The sequence below is a fragment of the Anabrus simplex genome, chromosome 10 (genome assembly GCF_040414725.1).
Source record: "Anabrus simplex isolate iqAnaSimp1 chromosome 10, ASM4041472v1, whole genome shotgun sequence".
NCBI classification, from domain to species: domain Eukaryota; kingdom Metazoa; phylum Arthropoda; class Insecta; order Orthoptera; family Tettigoniidae; genus Anabrus; species Anabrus simplex.
The window spans coordinates 114,462,389-114,482,017 of NC_090274.1; the positions used below are offsets into that span (position 1 = coordinate 114,462,389).

The window sequence follows — 19,629 nt, forward strand, 5'->3', positions numbered from 1 at the left end:
AGAAGTAACAGACATGAAAGTAGCAAGAATGATTGCTGGTACAAACAGGTGGGAACAATGGCAGGAGGGTACTCCGAATGAGGAGATAAAGGCTAATTTAGGAATGAACTCGATGAAGCTGTACGCATAAACCGGCTTCAGTGGTGGGGTCATGTGAGGCGAATGGAGGAGGATAGGTTACCTAGGATAATCATGGACTCTGTTATGGAGGGTAAGAGAAGTAGAGGGAGACCAAGACGACGATGGTTAGACTCGGTTTCTAACGATTTAAAGATAAGAGGTATAGAACAGAATGAGGCCACAACAATACTCGTAAATCGAGGATTGTGGCGTCGTTTAGTAAATTCACAGAGGCTGACAGACTGAACGCTGAAAGGCACAACAGTCTATAATGATAATGTATGTATGTATGTTTTTCTTTTTTCTCCTGGGTCATGATATAAGTTGAGTAAGGAAAACAAAACTTCAGAAATTCGACACGAGTGCCGTATTTTTAATGACTTTGAAATGCAAATTCTTTATAATAATGCCATTTGAGTAGGCCCCACTAACTACTTTTATGGTTATGGTATTTAGATCTCTGTAGAACTCCATATTCAGGTGTAAAATTCATACACGGTGTATCCATGATGATGTTACAAACTTTCAGGGATGATAGAGGACGGCAAGTGGATCAGTTTGAAATAAGGAACCATCTTCCGGAAACGATCGAGTCAGAAGAAAGGTATCTGCAAGTTCTGTGACCGTGTACGGCTCCATTTGGATAGGGCTGATCAACTCGCAAACACAGACTGAAGCCTACACAGCACGCCACCTGCATTGGAGCCGTTGAGTTATCCTAGCCTCTTCTGCTCGTCTTTTTTTTTCTCGGGGGGGGGGGGGGGGCGAAGCCCGCTCCCCCCGCGTGACCAACGACTCAATCTACATGGCCTCCGACATGCTATTATTTCTAAGAAGAAGAAAGAGATAGCAGGGAGGAGTGGGAAGTGATACAAGGAGTATCTGCCGGTTTCCGAGTCAGACTCGCTACCACGGCAAGAGTTTGTGTTAGGTATATGGTGTTGAAGTATGGTATTGAAGGGTCAGGGAAAAACCACATAGGCAGAAAGAAGAAAGAGCCTACATGTAAAACCTGACATCTTTTGATAGCACATGCAAGGATGTGGGCTGGAAAAAGACCAGAGGTTGTGTTAGTTAGGAACAGGTAACATGCACAAAACATAAACCAATTCCTCGCCATTCCATCGCCTGGGGATCAGTCCGTCTGGGCACTGCTGGGACTAGCGCGGTCCTTGCCGGCTGCGGAGCCATGCGTCAAGTACCACTAGGGCCTGTCGCACGGCTCCACCTCCTTGGGGTACCTCGTACCCAGTCTCCGATCCCGGAGAATGAGGCCAAGCCCGCCGAGGCGGGGGCCTCCTGGAATGGGGTGGGTCATGGCGCCGGGCCTCCCTCCTCTCTGCCCGCGCCATGGCCCTGTAGACTGGGCAACTGCGGTGGGAGGCCGGGTGCCCCCCCGCGCAATTGGCGCACACCGGCGCCTCCTTAAGTGTTGCGCAGGCCGTGTAGTGGTGATCACCACCACAGCGGTTGCACTTCACTTGGAATCCACAGCTAACTTGACGGTGGCCCCACCTCAGACAGCGGAAACACTGCAAGAGCTGCTGAGGGGGACGTTTTACTCTCACCTGACTGCCGCTACCCGCTGAGGTCCTCTCCTGATTGGCTCCTCGGTTGACTGCTTTCCTGGGAGCAGTCTTGGGTTGCAGCTGGGCGGCCCTCTCCTGGTGGGCCGGCGTCGCCTTCTGCTTCGTGGTCCGGCGTCGTCTTCTTCTTCTTCCCGGGCGTGTCTTCTCGGCAGGGGAAGAGGCCTCGTCCTGGTGACGCTCCTCCCGGCCTGGTGACCCCAGGGTAGCTGATGGCTCCGCTGCGTCGCCGTCTTCATCCTTCTCCTGGCTGGCGGCGGCGGCGTCGGTCGGTGCTAACGCTTGACTGCGTTCCCTGTCCTGTGGGGGCGCACATCGAGGTCTGCAGCTCGATAGACGTGCTGGCAGGCTGGGCCTGGACAGCAGCCTCAGAACGCCAGGGGGCGTCCTCCTCCACTGAAGTCGCACAGTCGCGGCGCCAGAGGGCGTCATGCCCCACCTCCGTGGTGGCGTCGCTGGTCGCCGGCTGGGTAGCCAAGACTAGGTCGGTGTTAACCGCCCTATTCCTTAGCCTCCTCGGCGTCTCCCTGGTCTCCGTCGCGGCCCTGACTGCGCCGGTGTTCATCCCTGGCACTCCGTCCCTCCCTGGTAGACGGATGACCTAGAACAGAGAAGAAAGCTCCCTCTCTGCGTCGCGCATCCGCTCCTGGCCGTGATGCCTGATGATGAGGCCTCCTGGTAGGAAGCTCTCGACGGCCATGGTTGTCGAGATGATCCTGCCTCCTCGGCGAGGGCGCCGCATTCTGTCCAGGACGAGGCCCCGTTCAGAAGTTACAGGGCGCCCCGGCCTGTAGTACACGAGCAGCGCTTCGTGCGCCGGGTCGGTGTAGCCTTCGGAGAAGAAGAAGCCGTTAGGGGGGTCACACCCGTCCCTGTAAGGCTCCGTCTCCACCTCGATCTCCGGCTCCTCCTGCGGCAGCTCCGGCTCGGGTGCCGGGGTCTCCGGCACAGGTTCCAGCGTCTGTCTCCCCTATTGTGCTCTTAGCACCTGTAGTGTACAGGACAGTTACCGGCCGCAGTGGTGTAGTGGATATGGCCTTGGTGTACTAAACCCAAGTTAATTAGGTCGGTGACTTCCGGCACGTTGAAGAACTACTGCGCGACGAAATTCCGACACCGCTTTGTTAAGAACGGACGGGCAGATTATTAATAACTTTTGACTCGTACGTTTCCGGACTACAGTTCCTTATCTGCCCTCCGTTATCCTGGAAAGTATGCAACATCATCACGGATACATTCTGTATTTCATCTCGCGAAGTGATAGGACTATACCAACTGGTTATTTTGTATCTTGTTACTTGGTCTAAATATATTTCTTTGTCAGTAAAATATTCCACTCCTATTTGTGATGCTTGTTACTCGTCACTAATAGCGAGTGTTCTGTTGGCAGGTTGTGAGTTCGACCAACATTTGGACCGCACGCCGACCGTCGAGTTCGAGTCACTACTGAACCGCCTAGAGAAGGTTACAACGCGCCTGGAGCAGACCGTGGTTGCCAGCGAGTTCGTGGTCTTGAAGCCTGGAGCCGTAATCCCCGAACTGCCCAAGTCGCCCGAAGAGGACATGAGTGTGGCGGCCTTCCAGGACATTGTCCAGGGTCCCCTGGCCAACTTCATGGCCCTGTCACTGCAGATCGGCGGTGATGTGGCGTCCATCTCGCAGCACGTCAACCAGGCGTTCCAGTAAGTACAATACTACTGTACACCGTGATACGAAGACTGTCTCATCCATCTCACAGCCACGCAGGCTCATTATTACTGAATATTATATAAACATTTAAAATATTAATTTTAATAAACAACAAAACTTATAACATTCACTTTTTTAAAAATTTGAAATCTTCCAAGATATCTTTTGCAAGATGTAATTTTCAGTGGCCATGAGTTCAATAGTTATTGTGTCAGTGAAGATTGATGACAGTTTTATTTGTCAAGAGGCATTTAGTGCTGGGAGTATTCTAGGACATGTTCGTCTTGCCTGGAGCAGGTCGTCTAATTTGACGGCCAGGGGCGACCTGCGTGCCTGGAAGCGGAATGTTAATGATAGTGAGGTAGGAAGAGGGGCGAGGTAGGAAGAGGGTGAAACCTGGTGTCATTGCATAGTGTACTAACACCAAGGATTCTGCTCAAGGCTTAACATCCCCATCCAACAGACAAATCACCATCAACTGCATCATACTCCCTCACTCCATATGAATACTACAGAGGGGTTTGGGTTGAATCCAGGGTTTTGACATGTTGTCTAGTGATACCACCACCTCTCGTATCCCACAGACTAACAATCTCATGATGCATATTTTTTCACTACTTTAAACTTGCAAAATATTCATCAGCAGCATTTGTGATCATGAGTTGTTTATCAATTCTTAACACTGCCATAATCTTTGGTTATGTTGATTGCACTATATTTTCAAGAATGAGTTTACACCATCATGATACTGGCACTGTTTCATCAGCTTTAAAAATATTAAATGCTTGAACCATGTATCTGCAAACTCCAATGTGATGTCCTCAGGATTATTCTTTCTAATTCTTTGGGCAGCTTCTTAAATTTTGGCATCTACCTTCAACAAGAATTCAATGAGGAACCCAAATGATATATATATTATAGCTTCCATATGATGGGAAATCTCAGCACATAACTTATCCAATATTGGTAGGAGAGCATGTCTTGAAAAGTTCTTTTCCTCAAAAGCACTCCCCCTCCCATATCACCATTGAAATATTCTTTCAGGATCAAGTCAGTGGAATTTTGTTCCATTGTTGGAGGCCCCTAAGACATGTGGGGTTAGAGGCTAAGGTTAGCGGATGTCCCGATTTTCTGGAGACAGTCCCTGGTTTCGCCTTTTTTCTCTGGAGAAAATTTGTTTGTAATGCCCGTGGATTTAATCGCTTGTCCCCAGAAATCCACGGATTTTCAGTGTTCGTTATTAGTATGATTTTATATGAATGAAAACACTGTCCAACTTTGGAACTCATCATTTTTATAAAGATACACTAGTAGAATTTATATGGTGTTTTTCCAGTGTGCTCTTTTTGGTGTACTCCTTGTATTCGTGTCCAGTGTATGGTTTTTTTGATACAAGTGAATACTTGTGTTGAATAAAATACAGTACCAGTCCACCTTTACAGTACTGTTCGTTACTCATAAACAGATTACAATTATTACATATTTATGAATTGCACGTTTCATCATCCTCACTTGTAAAACCATTGAGTCCAAAAGTACAAAAAACTTAAATATACAAAATAATAATAGTTAGCTAAAAAGAATATGGCATGCACTTATCGAAGGAACAGTATGTGTCTAATGTTAGATAGGGACCCAAATGTGTTGCATTGTATAACCTGACTCTTGCATACCTGCCAACTTTCCCGATTTAGGCGGGAGACTCCCGATTTTCGACAGTTTTTCCCGCCTCCCGATTATTCTATCTTTTCTCCCGATTTTAGCTTATTTTTTAGTGAATTTCAAACATTTGTTTTCAAATCCCGCCATTTCAGCTTTTTTACGCCAGTGGCCGGAAGTCCTTCGCCCATTGGCCGCTTTCAAACGAAATATCGACGTTTACTAATGCGAAAAATGTGCGCGAATGTGCGATGTTTATTGAAACCTGTATATCGCGACGCGTATATCGACAGTCAATCTCTCGTTCTCGCGTACTATGTCCGTGTTCGTTCAAATCAGTCTAGTCGATTCCATCCTCTTTGGTCGATTCTAGAGACTAGTCGCTTTCTTAGTAATTTAGTGACATAATTTCAATGATAACGACTGGTGACTTTTCTAGAGATTTTAGGAGCCATTTGGAGACAATTCTGACTAATTTTAATTTATCTCAATATAAATAAAATAACAGTTTTCCTGTACATTGCTCAGAATTTAAAAAGAATGATATTTCCGTGCCGATCGTGACCACAGTAACAAGGGGAAATGCCCGTTTTAATTTTCTGTAATTTCTGTCTGTCTGTATGTACTATATATACGTACGTACGCAGGCTCATCACGAGAAAACGGCTGAAGAGAATTTAATGAAAATCGATATATAACGTCGGGGAATAAGTCGCTACAATCTAGGCCATAAATAATTTTATTCACGCTGAGTGAAATGGTAGTTTAGGGAAAGGCCTAAAATTTAATTCTCAAATATTTATGTTATTATTGCCCCTAGCGATAAATACTACATAACTAAAGTTATATATTATTAAATTTCCTATCATTTATGTATGATAAATTTTTACTGTACCAGCTATGATAAGACATATTCATGAATTTGGATTTTTTTTTTTTTTTTTGCCAAGTCCATATCAGTGCCGAGGTACGAGAAAATGGCGAACAGAATTTTATGTTAAGTCGGGAAATAAGGAACTACAGTCTATGCTATAAATAATTTTATTCACTCTGTTCGAAATAGTAGTTTAGGGGAAGGTGCCAAAAAATTAATTTTTAATTACCTATCTTAGTGGTCATATTGAAAAGAACTACATAACAAAAGTTACAGAGAATGCAATTTCGATTATTTATGTCTTATTCAGTTTTGCAAGAGACAGTTCTCATGAATGATTCGTATTGAAACTGACTTAAGCAAATTATCACAAAAATAATTTATTCTATTATCACCACCTATTCAATACAAGCCACATGCTACGTGGATGAAATTTACATAATACTATATACACTTCTCAGAGACATGTTTCGCCCCTTGTTTAAGGGCATCATCAGCCTATAGGTAACCATAAGGTCAAATGTCTGAAACATTATCTATTCTATGAAAAGTATGTTAGACATTAATCCATGTATGAATAGATAATGTTTCAGACATTTGACCTTAAGGTTACCTACAGGCTGATGATGCCCTTTACAAGGGGTGAAACATGTCCCTGAGAAGTGTATAGAGTATTATGTAGATTTCATCCACATAGCACATGGCTTGTATTGAAAAGGTGGTGATAATAGAATAAATTATTTTTGTGATAATTTGCTTATTCAGTTTTACCGTTCCGACTATAATAATATTGGTGGTGATGGTGATTAAATTATGAAGATGATTATAAGAATGAGGAAAAAGTCGTGAAGGAACAATCGCTTGAATAATAACACAAGAGGGAGTCATGAAAGAAAGGATGAATCACTTTACATTAGACGCTGTAATATCACAGATTCGGAAGAAAACTAAAGTGAAGGCCTCCAATATTAGAAAGCCCATAAAATTGATCAACAATAACATTACATTGACCATTGTTATTGTGATGTGCATTGTGTATTCTGCTGTCATTTATCTACGATAGATGGAATTACTGCTGCATTTCGAGTATAACAGCCTGCCTGAATATTGGCGGGAAGAACCTGGGGAGTGGGAAGTTAGATCACTTTCTTTAGCATGGCATTCCTGTGGTTCATAAATTTTCTGATACTACTGGTACGTAACACACTGGATCATCATAGTATTCCACCTATTCGATCCCTACTCTGAGGTAGTTTTTTGAATGAGCAATGTGCAGACTTAAACGGAATAATTACACAGGAGTGTTCACGGCTCTCTGCAGCCTGGTCGTTCTAGCTCTGAAACTTTGAACTGTTAGATTGACACTGTAGTACTTTTCGCTAAAAGTGAGAACATGTTCTGTTTTCATTTTATCGAATATTTCTTATGAAAGCATTACTTTTAATCGTGACATTCATACTGGCATCATTGTAATGACATGTTGCCTTCAGTTGGGAAAATTATAAGGACAGTCTTTCTGAGAATTCCATAGCGAACGAGGGTACATCAGCTAGTTATTTGATCTTTGCATAATCACGCGGGCGCTTGATGCAATATATTAATCTATGCATTTGCTAAGTAATGGCATCTAAGTGCATGACTGATTCACACATGTGGAGCATGAGTTCATACTATTTTCGGTAGGCTTATCGGAGACTGATCATCTCACTCACATATTTCCTGTGAGGGAATAGAGATGTGTAACTTTTAGCCTTGTAACCTCATATAGCAACAGTCGGGCTTTGAGACAATAAGTGTTGTAAATATATCGTAGTACTGTATTGCGCAAGACATGTAGAATAAGTATGACCAATTATATCTCCTGATTTCTCCTGATTTTTCCTGATTTTCAAATCAAAATCTCCTGATTTTTGGTTTTGTAAAGTTGGCAGGTATGCGTCTTGATGTTAAAAAAGGTAAACACATTAAAGTTAAGTGAATCTTGCTAAGGTATCATAACAGTAAAATGTTCGTTTTATATGTTGATGTTGCATCACTTTAAGCTTCCTAAAGCTGGAGAACTCTTCTCTAATTTAAGATGGATGATGATTTTCGTAAAACATTGCACCGAATGGAGCAAAATGTCGAAGTACTTGAAGATTAAGAAAAGTCGTAATATTCATGAGAGAGGAGTTTAAAATGGAAGAAAGAAGAGAGATTAGAGTGAAGTTAAGAAAGAAAAATTGGGAAGAAAAGGAAAATATATTGTCAGACTTTTCAAAATGTTCCAGTTGTAGTACCATCCCTGCTGCCAAATAACAATCATTTAACTGACTGGTGTTCAAGTCCAGTGTTGTAATATTGCTTAAATATGGGAGAGATGGTTCATAAATATCTTTCTTTTCTGTGTAGTTGGATCCAACAATAAATCAATGTGCTTTTATGAAGGAATGGCTTTAATATCGGCTCTTTTATTAAACCTCATAGAAGACACACAGTGAACTATTTCATAAATTTAATGCTTCATTTCTCTTAATGCTGAAGCTAGAGCCAGTGATGGCAATTATTCCTTTGTAGTGCTCCCTGGGGACAGGTATCAAGTACATGTCCTAAAGTTTCACTCTCGCCACAGACAGAATGACGGCAGCGTTTTGTACTTGTGCGCCTTCCATACTGTACATAAAATAACGAGTGCTTGAATTTAAGAATGCTTTTCCGTTGGTAAGCGGGAGCTGACGACAACGTTAAGCTCCAATTAAGATGTTCTATCACACTGTGTGTGTGTGTGTGTGAGAAGTAACAGAAAGGACATCAGACGAATGTGATAGAAGAAATAAATAGAAACTAGTTTGTAGAAGTCTTCCTCGTGAACAGTCGAAATTTTCTTCTGAAGATGTGGAGCAAAGTTCTCTGCAAAACGTAAAGAGTTTCACCTTGTTTTCTTGGTGTGGCATAAGCCTATATCATGTCTATAACTTCATCTTGTTTTTCAGTGGGCAGTTCAATTTCTGGCATATTAGTGACAAGCGGGTATTCTGTTTATGAAAACTGACCCAGTTGTGTTTAGGACCTTCATTCAGGTCTGTATCATCAAAGTGTATGCCTGTTACATTCTTAGTTGGGGTTGAAACACTTGGTCAGAAATATTGCTAGTGTTCATTGGGTTTTCTTCTTTTTTAGAATATTTGGTGATCTTAAGAGAGTTGGAGATTTTTCTGTTTTTTAACTAAAGTATTCTCTTTCTTGACTGTGATATTATGAAGTTTTTGGTTAACATGTTTCTAGAACGAATCCCATTCCAACATAGCTAGCTGTTGAGGAACGTTTAGATGGACATTATAAATTTGTACATGTATAAAATATTTCTATCTGTAATGCAATTTAATTTCATTCCCAATCCAGATAGTGTTAGTTCTGATTTGTGCTGTATGGTGCCAGTTAGAAGTAAATGACTTCTTCTGAACTGATTCTAAGAATTTGGGAAATAAGTTACTAGTTCAGCATTGTTTCAGGAAACAGCTGAGGATGTACCTCACAGAGACAAAACATGTACTGTTAGTAAATATGTAACTGTATTCTGTTTGCAAGTTTTGAACAGTATTGAAAAGGTGGACTCCTACTTTGTTATATTCAACACAAGGATTCATTGTCAGTACAGGCTAAATAATGAAATTTATAGGGCGTAATCAGAAAGTTTCCGTTTTAGGGCATTGCTGCAGCAGACATGTAACCTAGTGTGACTCCATTGTGGGTATATAAGCACGGACTTGTAGACAAAGGGATTGCTGTGGCAGTTGTGTCGTGCCAAGGTGGGTGCGTTAAATGCGGCCATGTGAACTATGGCAGCGTTATTACCAAATGTGTCCAAACAGAATCAATGTGCTCTTATTCTGTTCTTGGCTGCCAAAGGACAAACACCACTGGACATCCATTGGAGAATGAAGACTGTGTATGGGGCAGCATATCTGTTGAAAACCACTGTTGTGGAATGGTGCACCAAGTTTGGTGCGGGTCGCATTTGGACGCAAGACGTCGGTCAATCTGGGAGGCCAGCCTCCTCCATTACGGACAACAATAACTCAAGTGGAAGACACTGGAGCACCTGCGCTATAGTTCTGATCTCTCCCCGTGTGATTGTTATGCCTTCGGTCCCCTCAAAAAGGCCTTGAAGGATCAACGCTTCCTGTCAGACGAGGATGTGCAGCAGGCTTCTTCATGCAGCAGGACACAATGTTTTACCACACAGAGATCTTCAACCTGGTGCCTCAATCCTCACGGTGATTTTGCCTGTTCGGCATCCAGATTCAGGACTGTATGGCCGTCGAATGGAAACTTTCTGATTGCTCCTTTATATTTCATGTAATACAAGTGAATGTCAGTTCTGCAGCGTGTAACTTCCCGTTTTTCTCTATGCCAAACAACTTTTATTGTCGGGAACGGTAAGAAATCCTTCGTTGCAGAACACAGGGGAACAGAAAAAACATGAAAATTATTTCGAGTCGTGAAAGTGGTAACATGAAGTGAGTAAATAAGTATAATTATTTTTATCCTTTTAAAATGTGTAAGGCATAATGTAACGGAATGGCGAACTAACGTGCGGCTCAATATAAAAAGTAGATTAAACTCGTGTTTGTATTTGTCGCTGGAAATTGTGGAAACAATCTAGTGACCTTATTATAGCTGGAGCATAGTTGGTGATCTCGTATTGATATGAGTTTCATTTTGAATGGTCCATATTGAACTGTGATTACAATTAAATTAAAAATTAAGAGTAAAATATTTCCACCTTTTCCACCAAGCACGCATCAATTTTGTAAAGAGACAAAGTCTCTCATAGTGCATTGGTATAGAAAAATATGGGGCATGGTGATGATGTGTGCACTAAAAGAGGTCCTAGCAACAATTTGACTTGTAACACAGTGTTACTAACACCAGGTATACAGAAAAACCAGACATAGACGGTGGATGGCACTGACCTTGTGTGGCGTCCCTCCGCCGGTCAATATGTGGTGTGATGACCTCGCATAGCAATACAGGATACATAAATGCTCCCCATACTCTGCATCAGGCCATGTGTGAGCTTGCATTCAGGAGATGGTGGATTTGAACCCAACTGTCGGCAGATGGTTTTACGTGGTTTCTCATTTTTATGCCAGGTAAATGCTGGGGCTGTACCTTAAGACCACGGCCGTTTCTTTTCCACTCCTAGCCCTTTCCTATCCCATCATCGCCATGAGACCTATCTGTGTCGGTGTGACGTGAAGCAAATTGTAACTATATATATATATATGTCGATGGTCGCTTAACTTGAACATGAGTGTTGTACTGTTTGGATCCAAAGAGAAGAGCAGTTTACTATGGAAGGTGAAAGTGAGGAGCCCATTCAACAAGCTTGTGTTGTAATGTACAGTGTGTTACGTTTCGTTCCTTCCTGCTATTGTTTGCAAGTCAGTTCACTGATGTATTGTTGTGACTTGTCGCAGGGCCCAGCTGCAGTACCTCACGCACGCCGCTCAGTCCAAAGCTCCGGCCACTCAGGACGAGATCATGAAGCAACTGGAACCCACTTCGAGAGAAATCCGCGCCATCCAGGACTACAGAGAAAAACACCGGGGTTCACAGCACTTCAACCACCTGAGTGCCATCAGCGAGAGCATCGCAGCCCTCGGCTGGGTCACCATGGTGAGTTCCTCAAAAAGGGAGGTTGCTAGACAAAGTAGTAAAATAGCCAAAGTAAAAACATTGTCCAGCACCTCTAGGTTTTTCCCAAATCTCCCATTATTTGTGGTTAAATATAACTCAAGATGTTTAGATTTTATTTTCTTAGATATATTGCCAGCTGTGCAGGTCAGTGACTTTCTAGAACTCTTGGATTTTTCTGTTTGAGAATTTTTCCAGAATTTTAGCATTTGGAAAGTTATTTGAAGTTATTAGGAGACTGAGATTTGGAAGTTGTCTGCACGTTTGGCATTCGAAGCTGCCAATTCTTCGAGGACTTCCGGGATGAATTCTGCGCAATACCCAGAAAAATGTCTGGTCCTGCCCTCCTTGTTGCCAACTAAGTTTAATAATAATACAAAAGTTTACCATTATAACACTGTTATCAAGCTGGTATCTGTCTGTGCATCAGCATGCATTATCCTCTCTCAGAAATGTGTGCTTGCCGTGTTAGAGCAAAAAGAGAGAAATATTCTGCACAACATTCTTGGCCCTAACTACAAAAACAGTATGTACATAAGAAAATCCAGACAAGAAATCTACTCTAAGATGGAGAAGATCGCAGGGCTCACTTCTACGGTCACGTATGATGGATGTACATAACGCATTTTTGACAATTTTGACCCAAAACCAAACACTGTAATTCCCTGGTACTTTAACGTTAAGAAAAATCTTAAAGAAATGGGCCTATGGCCAGGTGATGCTCACAAACAGGGCCTTTTCAGAATGAGCATCGTGACTTTCGGGACTTTCTAGGATGTAAAATGGTCGGATTAACGCCATGCTTGACGCAGCAAGTTAATGAAAACCTACTGGATCAGTCTAAAACTGAGTAAAGGCCAGCATGTATAATGAAACTAATTGTGGTCCCTACCGTGTGCAGACATTTTAATTTGATGCCATGTAGGCAGAGAAATGTGTATCCATTACATGGTCTATGGCTGGGTTTTAATTACTCTTTTCAGGTAAACACCAAATGTATTGCCATCGTACGACGGCGAGTGCCGATTGGAAATTGACTACCTCTGTTACATTTGAACCCACAATCTTGGTATCTCTAGGTGGACACTCTAGTACTGAATCACAGAGAAAACAACCACTCGAGAGTAACATAGTAATGCTCAAAAAATGTGTTGTAGGTAAAATGTTTGTAGCTTTATTCTAGAGTTCAAATCTATTTAATTTATCTGTCTGTCTTGTCCTTGCCTTTGACTGTTCTTTCGGCTGAATACAGCAGTAACTCCCTCCACTTGTAGCCAATTTATTGATGATCAAGATCTGTATGTCTCCCTCTTTACTTCATCAAGTCTAAGGCTGTTATTTAGTATTATGTAAGATCAGTGTTCTGTGATGGTAATGTGGTTGTAATATTTCCAGAGTCCTGCACCAGCTCCGTACGTCAAGGAGATGAACGACGCTGGGCAGTTCTACACCAACAGAGTGCTCAAGGACTGGAAGGAGAAGTGAGTTTCAAGGCAAATTTCAACACTTGAGCTTCTTGTGAGAGATATTAAGTACACATCATCATTATTATTTTGCTATTTGTTTTACGTTGCACCAACACAGGCTGGACAGGACTATGAAGGAAGCGACCTCGGTGTTAATTAAGGTACAGCCTGGTGTGAAGATGGGAAACTATTGGGTCTGCCAACAGTGGGGTTTGAACCCACCATCTCCTGACAGCTGCATGATCAAACCACGTAGCCAACTCCCTCAGTACATTATTATTATTATTATTATTATTATTATTATTTTAATACTCATTTCAACCACCAATGGGCTACAGTTATACAACTCTCATTACTTTAATAAGTTGTTTTCTCGTAAGCCAACACTCCTACATTCTCCATCTCGTCGTAGCTTGTTCCTCTTCCGCGAAGGTCTTTGTTGTTTTTGATTTCTTCTCAGACAGATCCTTCAATTCCACAATTTCTGTTCTCAGTGTTTTTCTGTTTTCTACATCTTCTGTCTTATCAGCTAGCGGTTAGAAAATCATGGGATATCCGTTAGTATCAGTCCTTGTATGTGTTCCTGGCAATGCATTTGCTTGTCAGACTGCCTGTCTGCTCCACCACCTTTCTTATGCTAAACCTAGCTCTCTGTCCCAGAAAAAGTTAATTTACATGGTGGTTGTCTTTTTTTTTTTTCTTTAACATAGAAACCAAACCTTTCTAAAAGCCTAAATTAAAGGTCACGTTTTTCATTTTTACTTTATTATTTATTTTTATTCAAAAGAACGGTAAATCCTGTATGCAGCAGAATCCTTACGGACTGAAAATTATTTTGTTGTATGCAGGATTCCATTTAATAAAGGTGATGCAAGTAATGAACAAATTAGGACGATACAGAAGACCATGAATTCCTGCATCAGATATATATTTTTCTTACATTATGACTCACATGTCACACCTTATTACAAGCAACTTTCCCTTCTGAAATTTTGAGAACTCTGAAAACTTCAGGTAGCCTTGTTGGTTTTCAGATCCCTGTGAGAACTCGCTAGTACCTGTCCCCAAAATTTACAAAACTTTCCTCTTTTCGCCAGCATAATACCTGCTCCTCTGATATGTACAGCTTAGTATAAAGTGGTTCTTATATATCATATACTCTGAATTTATATTACAAATGACTCTTTTTATTTACCATTCTTCATTTTTACTATACTGTGAAATGGTTAAGTCTAAGAGAGGACCACGAGTCCTAACTTTGCCAATACTAAAGACAAATTAAAAAAAAATTACAAATAAGAGAAAATAAAAATTGTAAGTACATACTTCCAGTAGATATTCCGTCAGTGGATTTATATATAAGGCGTCTGAAAATAAGTTTAAGGAAATTGTAAGATGACAGTGTTCTGAAACAAAAATCGATGTGGCGTTTTTTTATTTCCTCCTGGTGAAAGCTCACCGGAAAAACGACAAAGAAATGTAAGTTCAATCGTTGAGCAACTTCTGTGTCAGCCTATGCAGCGTGTAGCGAGCCGATCTGTCTTGCTTGATAACGTCAGGCGGTGCGCTACCGTAGTATACTGATGTGTCGCTCGCTCACATGCAACCTTGCTAGTTCTGGTGGTGTATCACTGAGCAACATCTGATCATAATGCCCAGATAATGTAGCATATTTTTTATTATTATTATCATCATCATCATCAAAATCATGTGCTAAGGTATCCTGAACCGACTGGCGTACACAACTGGAATACAAGTAATAAAACTCCTGCTGGTTTCCGGTGAGCAGAGTGCATTTGTTTTATATAGCATGTCGGTAAACACAGTAGTCTACATTTTATGCGTGTCAACCTTCGCAACACTACAAAATAATTACTGAAATTACATACCCATGTAACATATGTAATAAAAGTAAACATTGCAAGCACATCCTGCAGTATTGACAGGTATTAAACAAAGTATCCTAGGATATAGCCTAATGAAACTAAGTCCAAAGTAGATCCGTACATTATTATTGTCTTTTGATAAGTGTTGATCAGAAATGTACACCGCTATTAACCCCAAACATTTTCTTTGTGAGATTTAGATTTCTTGACAGAACATGGTGTGCTTTTCCTTAGGCCATTAAAGGAGAAATTTTGATAATTGAATTCTGTTAATTGTTTATGTATTGTACACATTGTGAATGTTAATATTTTTTATTTCATTTTTTGTAGTGTGTCACGTGCCACAGGGCTCAAACACGAAAACTTACAGCAAATGTTGCTTTATTTATCTTTTCCGATGTCCTGCTTGTCCACTCCCCTCCCCTGCAAGTGTTGAGTCACACAATGCACACTACTGTATTGCTTGCCAACTGCACAGCACATGTAAACAGCTGATACCATGCGTTCCTTAGTCACATGCTCATGTCTGTTCTCCGTTCGCTTGAAGAGATTCTTTTATTACAAGATTTCAGCTTTGTAAAGTGAAGAGATTCTGATCATTTCTGCGTATGCCATGCACTTACCTTGAGAATTTTTAATGCTAATATTAACCCATTTCACTGCTAACATTCTGTTGCGAATTCAGTGCACTACGTCGCAGGACATAAGAGATATGAACCAGTTGCCCCAGACGATTAACTAAAGGGTTTAGGAAAAAAGATCCTCTTTTATATTATTGGATTTATTATGCCTATAAATTTTCTGTAACTTATTTTCAGACACCCTGTTTATTTTGTACAGTGGCAGAGAGATGTTCATATACTGCACTATCGCATCATTTTCTACTTAGCGATCTTAAACTTCCTGATGTTCTGCTTAACAGACAGCTTGATCTTCTTGCGAGCTTCTATAACCTTAGTTTTTGTGTTTAAATGTACGACGACATCTTTCCTGTGGCTGCTTACAGTAAACACTGAATATGAGGGTAGTAGGAGAACTGCACTGCGTTACTCAGCAGGTAACGTCCCCACCAACCCAGATTCCTCTTATCTTTTTTAGTCATAAGAACTGCGTGTGTTAATAATGATTCAAGGCCATCAGGATTGCACTTCTAGGGTGAGAAAGTGAAGTAAGGAGAGATGGATTCACCTAGGTGAATTCCTCCAGTGGCAAGAACATCCAAACCATTCTAAATGCACGTGTCGAAGTCAAGAAGCTTTCTAAGCCCGAGTTGGCAGGTTCAATCCTGGCTCAGTCCAGCAGTATTTGAAGGTGCACCAGCCCTGTGTCAGCAAATTTACTCCTGTGGGACAAAATTACAGCATCTCCAAAAACTGTACAAGTATTTACTGGGACGTAAATCCTATAGCATTAAAGAAGTGTACTGGCTTACAGTTCCTTTTATTTGGAAATGTAATATTAGCGGAGTGGCATTCGCTTTTTTATGAAAGTCATTTAAAATACAGTTTTATTGTAGAAATACACGTTTTATATACGTATTTATCGAGAAAAACTTACTCTATTCAAACAAGTGAATTTTTGTTGGCTTGACTTTTTATGTCCATGTGCCCTTAACCCTCCAAGTGGCAAGCGCCTGATATCAGGCGTTTTGACATGTTCTTTATTTTATTTCGATAATCTTATTATTATTCATTGAAATGTGCTAATCACGAATCAATTGAAGGAGAAATGTTCGGCCATAATCATGAAATAGTTTGTATAATAACATCTTACACTAATCTAGTGTAAATCGTTGCCAAAGTAGCGTCATAATTCCGCTGTCTTTTGCTAGCTGCTACATACTCGGCGGCCGGCCACACGAATGTCTTAGCTGAGCCAGCTATATTTAGTCGCCAGTTTTCCTTCTGATATCAATCTGAAGTGTTGATATGCACTCATCTCAGCAATACTGAATCATTTCCTCACAGGAACAGTGAATAAATCTTCAAAGGGACTGTCTCAGATTGTTTTAGGTACAAAACTTGAACCTAGACAAATCGTTTACTTTAGCCAAGGTGACGTTCTACTGGTTGCTTATAAAGAGACGAAAGCAAGGAAACCAGTCTATTGTCTCACAGTGGGATGTTACAATGAGGGAAATGAGGGGTTGAAAACACTACTGATTCATAAGTACAATAACTTCATGGGAGGTGTAGATAATAAAGGTAAGTGCATTTTCCATGCCACTTGTTCCAGACCCAATAGAAGGTACTGGAAGCAGTTTTTTTCAAATCTTCTAGATATAACATTATTTGACACATACGTCCTGTACATAAAGAACACTGATAAGCCTTTAGCAAGATGAGACTTCATGATCACTATAGTTAGGAGATTGCTAAATGAACAGTTTCCAATTCCAGTTGTGAGGCCAACAGGTCATGCAGGAGGCCCCTCTCATGCTCTCGAAATATTGCCACAGAATAACAATCGCCTATGTGTTGTGTGCTTGAAAGTAAAGAAGAAGAAAGAGAAGAAGTCTACATTCTGGTGTCGAGGATGTAATGGTGGTATTCACCAGGGGTGTTATAAACTAGTGCACTTCTGGAGGCCTCACAGTCATGGAGTAAAAAGAAAGACCCACCCAAGTGACTGTGAGTGAAATGTAGGCCTACAAGTGGTAGCATACAATCGTTGTATACATTGTTGTATAATTTTTCCAGCTAAGAACAGTATTATGAACTATATACTGGTACGCACCTGTTTACTATGAACTGGTGCTTCTTTTGTATATGTCATTTTTTTAAATTTACCTAAATATAAACATTTTATATATAGCAAAACTTTTGCAAAAATAAAAATAATATGATGATAAATAACAGCTTTAGTATCATCATCATCTTATTCCTTGTACTTTTGAGGATAAAAGGGTGTGCTGTTTATGTATGTATAACAGGTCAACGATTTTTAACACAATTTATACTAAGAGTCTGCAACACTGGTAAAATATCGCTGCCAAATGACCGCCACTTCGAGGGTTAATACTACAGTCTTTCTGAAAAGAAAAGCACCAACAATAGAAGTAGAAATAAATTCTGCTCTTAGGATAACGATAAATTACAGACTTGGAGAACATTAAGCATGAAAATTAGAAATAACATGGCTCCATTTCAAAAGAAAATTACCATATTTACGCGAATAATACCCGCATATTTTTTAAAAAGAAAATTTGAGGCACGAAATTGGGGTGCGGGTTTTGTTTGAGTCAGTGTTGGCATTTCTTTTTCAAAATCCGCCTTCCTAAATTTAGGGTGCGGGGATTATTCTGTGGCGGAGATTATTCACGTAAATACGGTATTATCGCAGAAAAAGAATTAGTACAGCAGAACCCCATTTATTCAAAATAAAGGGGGCTGAACCACTACGGTTTGACGTTGTTTGTCGGATGACACATGACAAATATTTTCGGAAGTTAAGTGAAAATGAAAACCTTCCAGTCATTGACCGGATCAGGGATGTAATGAGTGAATCATGTATAGGCTATTAGTACGATGGGGTCGCCACTCCCAAAGTGATTTTTAAATGACTGTTAGATACTATGAAATGAGAAGGGAGAGTGTTGCTGGAATGAAAGATGAACGGGAAAACCGGAGTACTCAGAGAAAAACCTGTCCCGCCTCTGCTTTGTCCAGCACAAAATCTCACATGGAGTGACCGGTATTTGAACCACGGTATCCAGCTGTGAGAGGCCGACGCGCTGCCGTCTGAGCCACAGAGGCCGGAAGTTAAATGTCGAAATAAAAATGCATAGACTCTGTTAAGCAAAAGTGCATACTGTATATTAACATTAAAATGTCTTACATAATGTCACTCATTGTATAAAATCAGTGATTTTCTTCTCAATTTTCTTTGTGCAGCGCTGTTGTGCAGCTATGTCGTGCCGTCTTTTAATGAACAATAAATCAGCTGGTGTAGATTCATTGGTTTGTTCAACAAAGCGCAAAGCAATCTGAAATAATGAAACAATTTTTCGTTACATCTGAACTGAATACTGTATACAGTAATTTATTACGGTAGTGTAATTAAAGCATGTGGTACTGTATTTTATTAAAAATTCGAAATCAATCTTATGTCCAGTCCATTAAATTTATCATCTGCTGTAACTCTGTTGTCAGAACTGTTATTGTCAAAGTCGGAGTCGTTTGCATAATCTTCATGGCGAATAATTCAGTTATTACATGTGATAATTCAGTACGGTATTAATAATAATACAGTAATAATAATTCCTGCTTGTTCAAGAAAAGTGTATCATGCAATGAACTAGAAGGTAAGAAACAGTTTTGTTTTATGCTACACGTGGATTCTGGCATAAGTCATAATATAAAAATAGTGTTTGCCTAGTAGCTCTCAGCACATATAGCAAGAGAATTATTAATAATGACGGCTAAAATCAAGAGGGTAAAAACAAAATATTAAAATACAATTTTGCCATAGCATTTCGAAGCCGGGTTTCAGTTAAGCGGGGTTCTACTGTATTTAAATACACAAATATTGTAAGTAGAATGTCTGCCGGAGAGAATGGAATGCATATGGGTTTATATTCTGAATTATTCAAGTTTGGAATGAATGGCATCAGGAAGGACCCCAGGTGTGTTTTGGCATAACTGCAGATATATTTACTATAAAAAGAAATG

At 40.6% G+C, this 19,629-nt stretch overlaps 1 protein-coding gene across 11 annotated transcripts in view; it reads left to right on the forward strand.

Moving 5' to 3' along the window:
• capt (adenylyl cyclase-associated protein 1) overlaps positions 1–19,629 on the forward strand; it is an 861,909-nt gene that overhangs the window by 468,260 nt on the left and 374,020 nt on the right. For all 11 annotated transcript variants that reach the window (XR_010861164.2, XR_011018799.1, XR_011018798.1 and 8 more), the window contains 3 exons: positions 3,097–3,388; positions 11,391–11,589; positions 13,003–13,088. Coding sequence is in view for 3 of the 11 variants with exons in the window: in XM_067155020.2 (XP_067011121.2) it covers positions 3,270–3,388; positions 11,391–11,589; positions 13,003–13,088 (404 nt within the window). In the remaining 8 variants the exon portion in view is untranslated. The remainder of the gene's footprint in view (positions 1–3,096; positions 3,389–11,390; positions 11,590–13,002; positions 13,089–19,629) is intronic.